Source organism: Rutilus rutilus (assembly GCF_951802725.1).
Source record: "Rutilus rutilus genome assembly, chromosome: 12".
Lineage (NCBI taxonomy): Eukaryota > Metazoa > Chordata > Actinopteri > Cypriniformes > Leuciscidae > Rutilus > Rutilus rutilus.
Genome location: NC_140217.1, coordinates 3,393,217 through 3,405,811, shown reverse-complemented (window position 1 = coordinate 3,405,811; position 12,595 = coordinate 3,393,217). Strand labels below are relative to the sequence as shown.

The 12,595-nt window shown below is 36.9% G+C and overlaps 1 protein-coding gene across 1 annotated transcript; it reads left to right on the top strand.

The window, feature by feature from the left end:
• The first annotated feature begins 1,185 nt into the window (after positions 1-1,185).
• Positions 1,186-11,383, top strand: prkag1 (protein kinase, AMP-activated, gamma 1 non-catalytic subunit). The gene is made up of 13 exons (XM_084425452.1): positions 1,186-1,379; positions 3,599-3,650; positions 3,879-3,979; positions 4,699-4,780; positions 5,102-5,160; positions 5,272-5,317; positions 5,400-5,454; positions 5,539-5,665; positions 5,889-6,054; positions 6,173-6,210; positions 7,762-7,908; positions 9,341-9,440; positions 10,709-11,383. Exons 1-13 carry the CDS (start codon positions 1,371-1,373, stop codon positions 10,717-10,719), a joined length of 993 nt encoding a protein of 330 aa, XP_084281578.1. The 5' UTR covers positions 1,186-1,370; the 3' UTR covers positions 10,720-11,383.
• The last annotated feature ends 1,212 nt before the right edge of the window (positions 11,384-12,595 follow it).

The window sequence follows — 12,595 nt, the reverse complement described above, 5'->3', positions numbered from 1 at the left end:
ATTATGACTTAGTATCTCATAATTATGACTGTCATAATTGACAAAAGGTCAAAATGATGACGTATGACATGCTTATGTCATAATTTCGAATTTTTAATAATGACAGTCAAAATGACTTAGTGTGTCATAATTTCATATTTTTGATTATGACTTGGTCAAAATGACTTAATATGTCATAATTTTGTCTTTTTAATCTCATAATCATGACTCATTATGCCATTATTTCAAAATTTTATCTCATAAATAAGATTTACCAAAGCGTGATTTCTTTCTTCTTTTTGTGTGGCAGAAATGGGCTTCCATAAACACCTGTTGTGGTCTAGTAAATATTCTTATAAATAATTTTTGGACACATTTGGCCACATTAGCCACTTGTTTTCTTCGAGTATGTAGAGAGGGGTTTGACTGAACACCTGAAACAGGACAACATGAAGCAGGATGAGTCCAGGATCAACAGCACATTCATTCAACACATGAAATGAGGAGCAGAAGATTTCATCTTACTGGAAGACGTGTTGAAGAAATCCACAAACACTTCATCTTTCAGGAGAGACTTCAGTTCCATGCTGATAATTTTCTCTCCTAAATGAGTGCAACTGATAGATGAGAGGGCCATTAATATATTTCATGACAGTCTATAGACTCGCAATGTATGAAAGGTTTACAACAATTAGGCCTAACTTACTTGTAACTAAAAGCCTGTCAATCAAACTCTGCGAAAGGCGAATTAGGCCTACTTGTAACTAAAGGTATTAAACTAGTTAGGTTCATTGGTGTAGCTGTGTATTGTGTTTATGGCCTGTTCTTACTCTGCTGATTATCATGTTTTCTGCTTTTCTTTGGTTTAATTGCTGACCTGTTCAAAATTATGTTTTGCCATAGATTTTTGTTGTTTTGACAACGCTATTATTTACTTATCTACTGCTTAAAATCATTTTACTTTTAACTTTTATTTTACACATACTGCCTAATTAAATACAAATCAAATAAATACAAATCTCAATACAGCGTTTATCTGTCATTACGTGGTCGAGACATGTTTTAATATAATAGTCTTATCATAATTATAGTGCAATGGTGTTATGTCAATCATATTTATGTAACTATACTTTTACAACCAGTTTATTAGCAGGATTAATAAATTATTATGTTCGATTATGAACGATGGTGATGAAGGAGAAGCGCGCGCACGTGTGTGTCGTCATATCCGGTCGCGGCCTCAGGAGTGGTCTTCCTCATCCTGGAAGAAGTGTGAGCGAGCTGCGGCACCAGAAACAGCAAACACCAGTTCAGCTACCGAATTAAACTACATTTTCGCATTCAGAGATCGAAGTGAAAATCATTAAGTGTCTTTACGCTGTGAATGGATCATGGAGTGTGTAAGTAGTGCGAGATTTAACAGTTAAGGAGAAAGAAGAGTTGATCTGACAGATTCGGTCTCCTTGAATGACGCCGAGAGAGAGACAGTTAAACTAACGGCGGGTTTTGTTCAATTGTGTTAAAATATTCAAAAATTGGCTAATATTGATTAAAGTGTTGAGGTTGCGCCTTAAGTGTTATTACTGTAGTTCTGTGTAGTAGACTATTTATTATTCATATGAAGCCAGCTATATTTATCCTGCGGTCAAGTTTAGTTCTGTGCTGCTAGTTTACTACAATTACACGTTTACTGTTGTTAACTTTACTGTTGTTACATTATAACTAGCTATATTAACAAGTTTACTGCTGTAACATTAGTAGTACCATGTTAACATGTTTACTGCTGTAACACTAGTACTGTTTACACGTTTACTGCTGTTACACTAATATTATGCTAGCATGTTTACTGCTGTTACACTAGTACTGTTTACTGTTGTTACACTATAACTATGCTAACACGTTTACTGCTGTTAACATGTTTACTGTTGTTACACTAGTACTGTGTTTACTGCTGTTACACTAGTATCATGTTAACACGTTTACTGCTGTTACACTAGTATCATGTTAACACGTTTACTGCTGTTACACTAGTACTGTGTTTACTGCTGTTACACTAGTATCATGTTAACACGTTTACTGCTGTTACACTAGTACTGTTTACACGTTTACTGCTGTTACACTAGTACTGTTTACTGTTGTTACACTAGTACCTTGTTAACATGTTTACTGCTGTTACACTAGTACTGTTTACACGTTTACTGCTGTTACACTAGTATTATGCTAGCATGTTTACTGCTGTTACACTAGTACTGTTTACTGTTGTTACACTATAACTATGCTAACACGTTTACTGCTGTTAACATGTTTACTGTTGTTACACTAGTACTGTGTTTACTGCTGTTACACTAGTATCATGTTAACACGTTTACTGCTGTTACACTAGTATTATGTTAACACGTTTACTGCTGTTACACTAGTATCATGTTAACACGTTTACTGCTGTTACACTAGTATCATGTTAACACGTTTACTGCTGTTACACTAGTACTGTTTACACGTTTACTGCTGTTACACTAGTATTATGTTAACACGTTTTCTGCTGTTACACTAGTACTGTTTACACGTTTACTGCTGTTACACTAGTATTATGTTAACACGTTTACTGCTGTTACACTAGTACTGTTTACACGTTTACTGCTGTTACACTAGTATCATGTTAACACGTTTACTGCTGTTACACTAGTACTGTTTACACGTTTACTACTGTTACACTAGTATTATGCTAGCATGTTTACTGCTGTTACACTAGTACCATGTTAACACGCTTACTGTTGTTACACTAGTACTGTTAACATGTTTACTGTTGTTACACTAGTACGTTTACTGTTGTTACACTTAGTACTGTTAACACGTTTACTGTTGTTACACTTAGTACTGTTTACACGTTAACTGTTGTTACACTAGTACTGTTAATACGTTTACTTACTGCTGTTACACTAGTATCATGTTAACACGTTTACTGCTGTTACACTAGTGCTGTTAATGCTGTTAATACGTTTACTGCTGTTACACTAGTGCTGTTAATACGTGCTGTTAATACGTTTACTGCTGTTACACTAGTACTATGTTTACAAGTTTACTGTAATGTTACACTAGTACCGTTAACAAGTTTACTGTTACTCTCTAGTACTTTGTTAGTTTACTGCCATAACAATAGTCGCTGAGACTCTAGGATCATGTTAGTTTTGTGTTACTAGTGCTGCTTTAGTTTGCTCTTGCTGGTGTTAGTACAGTATTTAACATAGCATCTTGACAAAATGTTCTAGCTAGTAATTTGTCAAGTTTCCAGTGATATCTGACAGCTTTTTCAGTTATTGGTTAGTCAAGTTAATAACAGGCAAAGCAGTAAAGTAGATCATGGAGGAACAGAGCTTTAAAAGCAACACTTTATTAATGTGTAAGAACCTGGGATACTTTGAAGCAAGCAGAACTGTTCTCCCATTAACTTATCTGGCTAATATGTATTTTATTGGCACATTTTAGCCTTTTGCTTAGTTCAGTATATCGACTCTAATTCAGATTATTGTTAATCAGCGAGAACTTTCATCAGAAGAATGATGACATTTATAAGGGAAAACCAAAGGTTTTGAATGTTTACAGTTTGACATCTGTTTTTCAGGTTCCTGCTGTTCTAGATGAGTTGGATGGTAAAAAGGAGGCGCACATAGAGGGTAAGAGTGTGAATAAATAAAAATGAGACCGTAGTCCTGCGATCACCTGCAGCTCATCCGCGAGAGCCGAGCAGGGGTTTGACTTCACTGTTTGCAGTGAAATCTGAGACTAAAGTGACAACAGAAACATGATCCAGTGACACTCTGTTTTAATGTTTTAGACAGTGCAGTTTCAAGCAATGAAATTGTGAATTATCCCTTTTTATTTTTCCCTCTCCATCAAACCAGATCCTGAGTATAATGTGTACACTCGCTTCATGAAGTCCCACCGCTGCTATGACCTGGTGCCCACCAGCTCAAAGTTAGTGGTGTTTGACACTTCTCTCCAGGTGGGAACTCAGAAGACAAATGTTGTTAAATTTGCAACTTTTCTTACAACCAATTTACTTCCATATGTGACATTTCTGTGTGAAACAAGAACAATGTTGGGCAGCACTAGATTTTACCCATCATTAATTAAGAAGATAATGTAAAGTAGCCATTCCATACCAGTATACAGCCAGATTAAATGTGCATTTATTAAACTATGGCTAAATAACCTTGTGGCTGTTTATTACATTATCCCCGGGTTTCACAGACCAGGCTTAAGCTACTCCCAGACTAAAAAGCATGTTTTAGCCCCTTTAACTGAAAGCAACTTGCACTGATGTATCTTAAAATTTGTCAGTGTCATTGTTTTCTCTCAAGATGCACACAAGGCATGTTATAAAAGCTACTTAAATGTCCTAAGTAAACCAAAGCCTAATTCTGGCTAATCTGTGAAACCAGTCCTATTTATAAGTGTTATCAGCAGGTCAGCTATGTTATTTAAGAGGAAGAACAAGTTATTACTTTCTGATAAAAGATTATTAACACAAAAAAAATATATATTTGGAATGATATGCACTGATGAATTATTAATAGGCACATGCATTAAGAAATGGGGTCAGTATTGATTTCATCTTGACTTTAGGGGTTGGAAATGTTTGCTCTGTAATTCGTGTCAACATTCATGACATTTTAAACTGTCCCAGTGCATGCTGGTTAATTTGTGTTTGCTGGTTACCAGGTGAAGAAGGCGTTCTTTGCTCTGGTGTCTAATGGGGTGAGAGCAGCGCCTCTCTGGGACAGCAAGAAGCAATGCTTTGTTGGTAAGCTTTCAAAATTGTGTTACATTTATTATGATTGATTGATGACATCAAAGGGCTTTCATAATATATTTAACTTGCATAATCCAACACATTAAAGGGAAGAAAGAAAATCACCGCTGGCAGAATGGGCTTTCAATAAAACTTGTTTGTCTATATGGAAGAAAGGCAATAAAGAAAATAGAGATTTTTATTTTATTTTATTATGATAAAAAATGACTTGCAATTAAATAATTAATGCACAGTTGTTAATTGTAACAAAGTTTAAAAGTAGTTCTGATTCAGCTTATGCATATCTTCTTTCATACTTTTTTGCTATTGTAGGTATGCTGACCATCACAGATTTCATCAATATACTTCATCGCTATTACAAGTCTCCTCTGGTAAAATTCTCTCCTCCTGCTCATGTTAAGACTGTCATTCTCCCATTGAAGTTTATTCTCGAGTCATTTTGAGGAATTTTCTAAGATTTCATGCATTTTTCTCTGTTTTAGGTCCAGATATATGAGCTAGAAGAGCACAAAATAGAGACATGGAGAGGTGGGAATAATGCTGACGTGTTCATGATGTAAATGCTCTGACGTGTGAGCCTGTGACTGATCTGTTGTTTTTTTTCTTATAGAGGTCTACTTGCAAGATTCCTTCAAGCCTCTCGTGAGCATATCACCCAATGCCAGGTAAGAGTTGTAATTGGTGCAGGCAGATTTGAATGGTTTAGTTGGAGAGATGTGACATGTCTGATGTTTTCTTCTCTGTCTCAGCCTTTATGATGCAGTTTCATCTCTACTGAAGCATAAGATCCACAGATTACCCGTGATTGATCCTCTAACGGGAAACACACTCTACATCCTGACACACAAGAGGATCCTCAAATTCCTGAAACTCTTTGTAAGTCCTGCCTAATAATCGCTCAGCTGTGACGCTAGCCCAGGCATTCATTTATTTGGTAAGCCTCTGTCACAGAGCTGTTGATGTAATTCTGGCACAACTGGAATGGAGCAACTACTGCTGAATGTCCTGTTTGCTCATCTAGTACAACTTAGAATTTTGTGCTTTCTTTGTAGAAACACACAGAGTTCCTGTTAATAATAATGCAAATTTTCTTTCCCAGATATCTGAAATCCCCAAACCTGCATTTCTGTCTCAAACGCTGGAGGAGTTGAACATCGGGACGTTTCACAACATCGCGGTGGTTCACGCTGATACGCCGCTCTACTCCGCGCTCGGCATCTTCGTGGATCAGAGAGTCTCCGCACTCCCTGTGGTGGATGAAAATGGTAATAAATATGTTCACATGTATTCAAAATATACTTTATTTTTTATATTGTAAATGGTTTTGTTTTTTCCTTCCCCTCTCACTTGATCATTGTTTCTCCCTCTCGTTTGTGCCGACAGGACATGTGGTTGACATCTATTCCAAGTTTGATGTTATAGTAAGTTTTGTGTGTTTATATCTGTTGTTTGAAACTAGAACAGTGGACATTGTGCATGTAAACGCACTCATTCTTAACCCGACAATGCAAGTGATCATGTAAACGCGTTAACCCGTTTTCCTTTATAGAAGTAAGGTCATAAAGCTTAAGCATAAACAGATCGTCACAGATTTTTGCCCCTTACGCTGATTTCTCCCGGCATGTAAACACATTAAAGGGATAGTTCGGCCAAAAATGATATTTAACCCATGATTTACTCACCCTCAAGCCGTTCGAGATGCATATGTCAATCATTTTTTAGACTAACACATTTTCAGTTATTTTAGAAAATGTTTTAGATCTTTCAGTGGTTATAATGTCAAGTTATGGGGTCCAGCTCCTTCAAGTCCCAAAATGTGCATGCATCCTTCACAAAAGTAATCCATCCGGCTCCAGGGGGATAAACGAAGGCCTTCTGAGGGTAATCCGTGCGGTTTTGTCGTAAAAATATACATATTTAAAACTTTATAAATGAAAATAACTGGCTTCCGGTAGTGGTCGACGCGCGTTCACAGGAGATGGATGCTGGCGTATGATGTAGCGTAGTAAGCGTCGTGACGTAGAAAGAAGTATAGCCAAATCAAACGCTATGTCCTACGTCAGTATATAACTAAGCTGGGTTTTATTTTTACATTTGATAATTCAGTTTCTGTAGTTAAATAAACCTAATGTAGGCCTGAAACCCTAAACCCCGTGGTTTACCCTGATGTTAACAGTTTTCAGTAAAACACTGATGTTCACTTTCAGAAGTTGTAGGGATGTTTTCTTGTCACAAATAGAATGTGAAACAAGTATGTTGGTTATATCATTTTAAATGAATAGATAATATGAGTTTATTTTACACACTTTAAGCATTATCGTATCGCATATCGCATATAATTATAGTTATCGCATATCGCATTTTTCTTCAATATCGTGCAGCCCTTCAAGCACATCCAGACAGATCGAGCGTTTTACATTAATGGAGGAGTAAATATATCGCAAACTCAGACTCTTTCTTGACCCCAAAAAAGTATAAAAGTGCTCTCATCTCGTACAGTAGAAGCAGCGGTTCAGTCTAAATGTATCTGCATCAGAGGATAACGTGAGCCGTAAGTTTCCCGCTGACATGTTGCAATACTCCTCTTCGTTTTTTAAAGCTTTATTTAACATCACAACCGACATAAATGAAATACTGAATACTTGAGTCAGAAACGCAAATGATTATGTTTTGACATCACTTCCGGGAAATAACCTGATTTATTAATAAAGTCTTGTAAATGTGGTGTAGTTGGGTTATTGGTTTGCATGGTAACCCAGACAACAGGTTATTTCAATAAGCTGATTTTTGTGAGTTATCTGTGCACTGGTGTGCATGTAAACTGCTTGTGCTCATGATGATGCTGTGTTTTTAACATTAAGTATTTAAAAAACAATCACACAATGACAATAATTTCAAAATGAATGACGCATGTGAGTTGTATGTTTCTGTGTGTGTGTTTGTCTCAATCTGTTTTTCACATCATCACTCAGAATCTGGCAGCTGAGAAGACGTACAATAACCTGGACATCACCGTGACTAAAGCCCTCCAGCATCGCTCGCAGTATTTCGAGGGTGTGCTGACCTGTCGAGCCAGCGAGACCCTCGAGGCCATTATTAACCGGCTGGTGGAGGCTGAGGTGAGGAACACACACATGTGACATGATGGCAATTAACCTCAGCCTTTTGCTCATGATTGCATATATACTGGTCAGAAGTAAAAGACTCTTATGCCTGGTTCAGATTACACGATTTTTTTGTCTGTTACGATAGTCACGGTGTCAGATTACACGATTTTGACTCTAATCTTGTCGTGTCGTGGACAAGAAACATTCACTCGCACACTCACTCACGCACACACACTCTCACTCACTCGCGCACATACACACACACTCTCGCTCGCTCACTCGCGCACACACACTCACTCGTGCACACACACACACACACTCTCACTCACTCACACACACACTCACTCTCACACGCACACGCACACTCTCACTCGCACACACACACACACACACACACACACACACTCTCGCTCACTCACTCACGCGCACACACACACACACACTCTCACTCACTCACTCACCAAACTCACATTTAGTCTCTCATGCTCTAGAACAGTATCATTATTGCAATTTAAAATTACTATTATTTGAATATATGTTCAAATGTAATTTATTCCTGTGATCAAAGCTGAATTTTCAGCATCATTACTCCAGTCTTCAGTGTCACATGATCCAGAAACATCTGATTATTATCAGCGTTGAAAACAGTTTCTGCTGCTTTTACTTTTTTGTGGAAACCATGATTTTTTTACTTTAGAAAGTTGAAAATGTATTTATTCATTTACTCATTTATTAGAAATATTTATTAGAAAATCTAAATATTTTTAACATTATAAATGCATTCTTGCTAAATTAAAGTATTATGTATTTAAAAAAAAATCCTACTGACCTAAAACTTTTGACATATATATATATATATATATATAAACACACACACACACTCCAGGGTCAGAAATGAACGGAAGCTTGGGGTAAACATGCCACCAAAATGTAATAAAAATTCAAGATGTCCCTGCACAGTTAAACAATCTATTATCGCTGTTGCTGTAATTGTGAAAATGAAAAGTGTTGAGCATTATAACCAATCACACATTTTTGTTGAGCCAATCAGAAGTGTTTAGATAATGAACAATAAAGTACAGATATTATCTAAGTAAGAGATTACGTTTTCGCTGAGTTTTGCTATAACTCGCACTAGACTAAAGTCAGAATATGACATGCTGTTCCTCAAACACATAATTGTGTTTATTTGTTTTCTATTAATCAATGTTAATAATGATTATTACAATATCAGGAGCAATCATCGTCAACACGGATACATTAAATAGGATAATTATACAAATTGCTTTTACGAAGGGTTGAAATCCCCTAGAAATCAATTCCATCTTAACGGAAAAGTTCATTTACGATCCTGATATATGCATACAAGTCTTAAGATTTTGATTAATTAAATCTTTGATTAGGCATGAGTACTTGAGTACTGAGGGATCTGTCTGGTTCTCAGGTTCACAGGCTCGTGATCGTGGATGAGCAGGAAGTGGTGAAAGGCATCGTCTCTCTGTCTGATATCTTGCAGTCTTTGGTGCTCACCAGTGGAGACGACGGTAACACTCAACATACTAAATAATATTCATGCAAGATCATCTTCATGCCAATTAAATTCATTTTCCAAATGACAGTTCATCACATTTTACATTTATTTATATAGCACTTAATAGACTACACTATTGATGGGAGACGTGAAGCTTTTTGAATCAGTTGCTTCACAAAACGTGATGTGATGATGATGTAAATTGAGTAACTGAGTGTTCAATACTGTTTACCAGTATTTTTGGTTTCAACATATTCACACATGATCTCTTACCGGTAATAAAAGACTGTATGTGTGAAAGGGGCTTGTGTTACTGTGATCAAGTTCATTTATGAAACTAATTCAGTTTCAGCTGTAAAGCAGCTCTTCAGAAGACAATAGTGTCATTATTTAGCTCAATTTAGCGCCACTCATTCAATATCACTGAATATTAAAGGGTAACTCTCACCAGAATTGAACCTAGGCTCTTTTTGTTAATCTACCCGAGGCAAACTTTCGTGTAAAAGCATAATCAGAATGGAAACGCCACTTTTAAGTTTGACCGTATTTTCGTTTTCGGTCAAAATGCCTTTTGAATGGGAGAGCTTGGGGCACGACTATGATAGCATCAAAATCTCTATTTTTAAAACACTAATGCGGCTCGAGACAACATGAAACTGTGCTGAAGTATCACCAGAGCCTCTACACATGAACTCCAGCATTGAGAACATTGTTTGTGTACACAGAGTTCACAGATCGACTACTTTTGACTGACAAAATTCCAGCCACCGGAAACACTAACTGAAAAAGTGAGTCGTACAAAACCTTTCTTTTTAGTGAACTCTGTGTACACAAACAATGTTCTCAATGCTGGAGTTCATGTGTAGAGGCTCTGGTGATACTTCAGCACAGTTTCATGTTGTGTCGAGCCGCATTAGTGTTTTAAAAATAGAGATTTTGATGCTATCATAGAAGTGCCCCATGCTCTCCCATTCAAAAGGCATTTTGACCGAAAACGAAAATACGGTCACACTTAAAAGTGGCGTTTCCATTCTGATTATGCTTTTACACGAAAGTTTGACTCGGGTAGATTCACAAAAAGAGCCTAGGTTCAATTTTGCCGAGAGTTACCCTTTAATTGTGTGTCAAACTCCAGAAAGACTGAAATGTCCCTTGAAGTTGACGGTACGACTTCCAAATGTAACCATACAGCGAATGTTCGTGTGAGCGCTTAATTTATGTGTGATTTCGATGATTTTTGCTCTGTTGACAGCCTGGTGTTTTCTCCTGTGTTCCCCTCAGGCAGTGCTTGATGGACGATGAGTGGAAGAGTTTCCTTCTCTCTCAATAAGCTGGAAGGTGCTCCAGAGAAAGGCAAACATCCATGATACGCAACCATCTCAAAAACAGGAGTTGATGAAGCACCACAGATTTATTAACGGAGATTTCCCATCAAGAAAGAGACATGCTCAGAAATGCAATTGCTTTTCTAAGAAGAAACTCGTTTAATAATTGAGCCCTCTGGTACCACTTCAGGCACTGGGAAAGGAAATATCATTTTAGCTTCAAATTATTTTAGTTATGTCGCTCGGCACACTGTTCCCGCTGAAGAGACATCCGTCTTTCACGTCATCCTCCTCTTCTTCGGTCCTCACAGAAGGAAAACACATGCAGATGAGATTGAGATTGTCTGGACTGCAGAAATGAGGCCTAAAGGCCAATGAACCGGGAAAGAGTCATTCACGTTTTGCGCAGGAGTTTTAAGTGTCGGTGGAGAAGAAAACAAGTATGTGGATTCATACTGAGAGACTGAAACATTCCGTTATTGTTCCGGACGCGGTTTTGCAGGGTAATATAGTGTGTTTCGTCTAACTCATGGGCATTTGATATTGAGGAGCCAGATCAAATCTACACTACACACTGAGTGTTCGGGGGAGTTTCATCGCTTCAGTCTGAACAGCGTGAACATTGAGCAAAGGAAGGGAAAGCTTTGATAAAATGTTTTGATATTAATCACTGAATATTTATATCATTGGAAAAACAATTACTCAATATTATTTTCATCATGTTCATTATCATAGATAAATTTAGTTCTTTATCTTTGTGGCCAGACTCTCGTTTTTATGCCTGACGCAGACGTGCGTTTCATTTCTAGTTTATATTGCTACTGATTTTACTCTGCTTAGTTGTTTTAAGGTCCATTCATATTTTTTTTTTAATGAATTATAAGCCACACACACACTTTCATAACCCAAGATGAGAATATCAGACGGCATCTCGACGACTCGTTTTTATTGTGGCTCGTCTCGCTACAGGAAGTCTTTTTGATTGTAATGGATTTTGCTGGTATTGCTCTCTCTGTAATCATTTTTATGCCACACATAATAGATATGTAAATACAGCTGAACTGTTTTCTAATTTTCTCATGTCAAAGATGTTTTATTGAAGGCACAAGAAAAATAAAAATGTATTCATTTTATAAGGCGGTGCAGTTCTTATGTCAGAAGGTAATGTGCAATTTAAAAAAAAAATTGTATTTTGAGAATCGTACAGACGTCTAAAAATGTCGTGTGCTTAAAATTAGTAAGTAATAGCAAGTTTGTCTCTTGCAAACACTTTTATGCATCTGTAATGCTTATTAAATCTTAAAGATTTTAATAGTTTTTAAAGGCTTGCATCACTCAAATGTAATATTTTTATATGTTGAAAAAACAAAATTTTGTGATCACATGGAAACGTTTAAAACATCAGCTCCTTATCAGGTTCAAGTATATATTGAAGGCTGTGATGTCTGTGTCAAACTTAGTCCCCCTGCTGTCAAATCATTTTATCCTTTAAAACTCATCTTTGATCACCAAAATGACATATTTAAAAACATTTCCTCATGCCTTAAATGATCTTGAATGTAACTCGACACCCTTGCCTCATTTAGTATATGTGGTTCTATGAATATGCAAATGAGCCCCGCCTCCACTAGCTCAGAGATCCACTGGTTGACGATCACACGTTGATCTGATTGGTTACAAGGTAGTTTGTGACGTCAGAAACACCAGCGATTTCAAAGCGTGTTTTTGAGACTGTCTTTGGTTCACTGCAGTTTTAAGGAGGAAATACTCAGCAATGGTGTCGACTTATGAATTTACACATGGTTTGTCTTAAAGCATATTAAAAACACCACATAGACACAAA

Bases quoted from the DNA above. Each gene is read 5' to 3' on its own strand.
- prkag1 (XM_084425452.1), top strand. The intron at 5,455-5,538 runs GTAAGAGTTGTA...TCTCTGTCTCAG, and splicing joins AGCATATCACCCAATGCCAG to CCTTTATGATGCAGTTTCAT. The intron at 6,211-7,761 runs GTAAGTTTTGTG...ATCATCACTCAG, and splicing joins ATTCCAAGTTTGATGTTATA to AATCTGGCAGCTGAGAAGAC.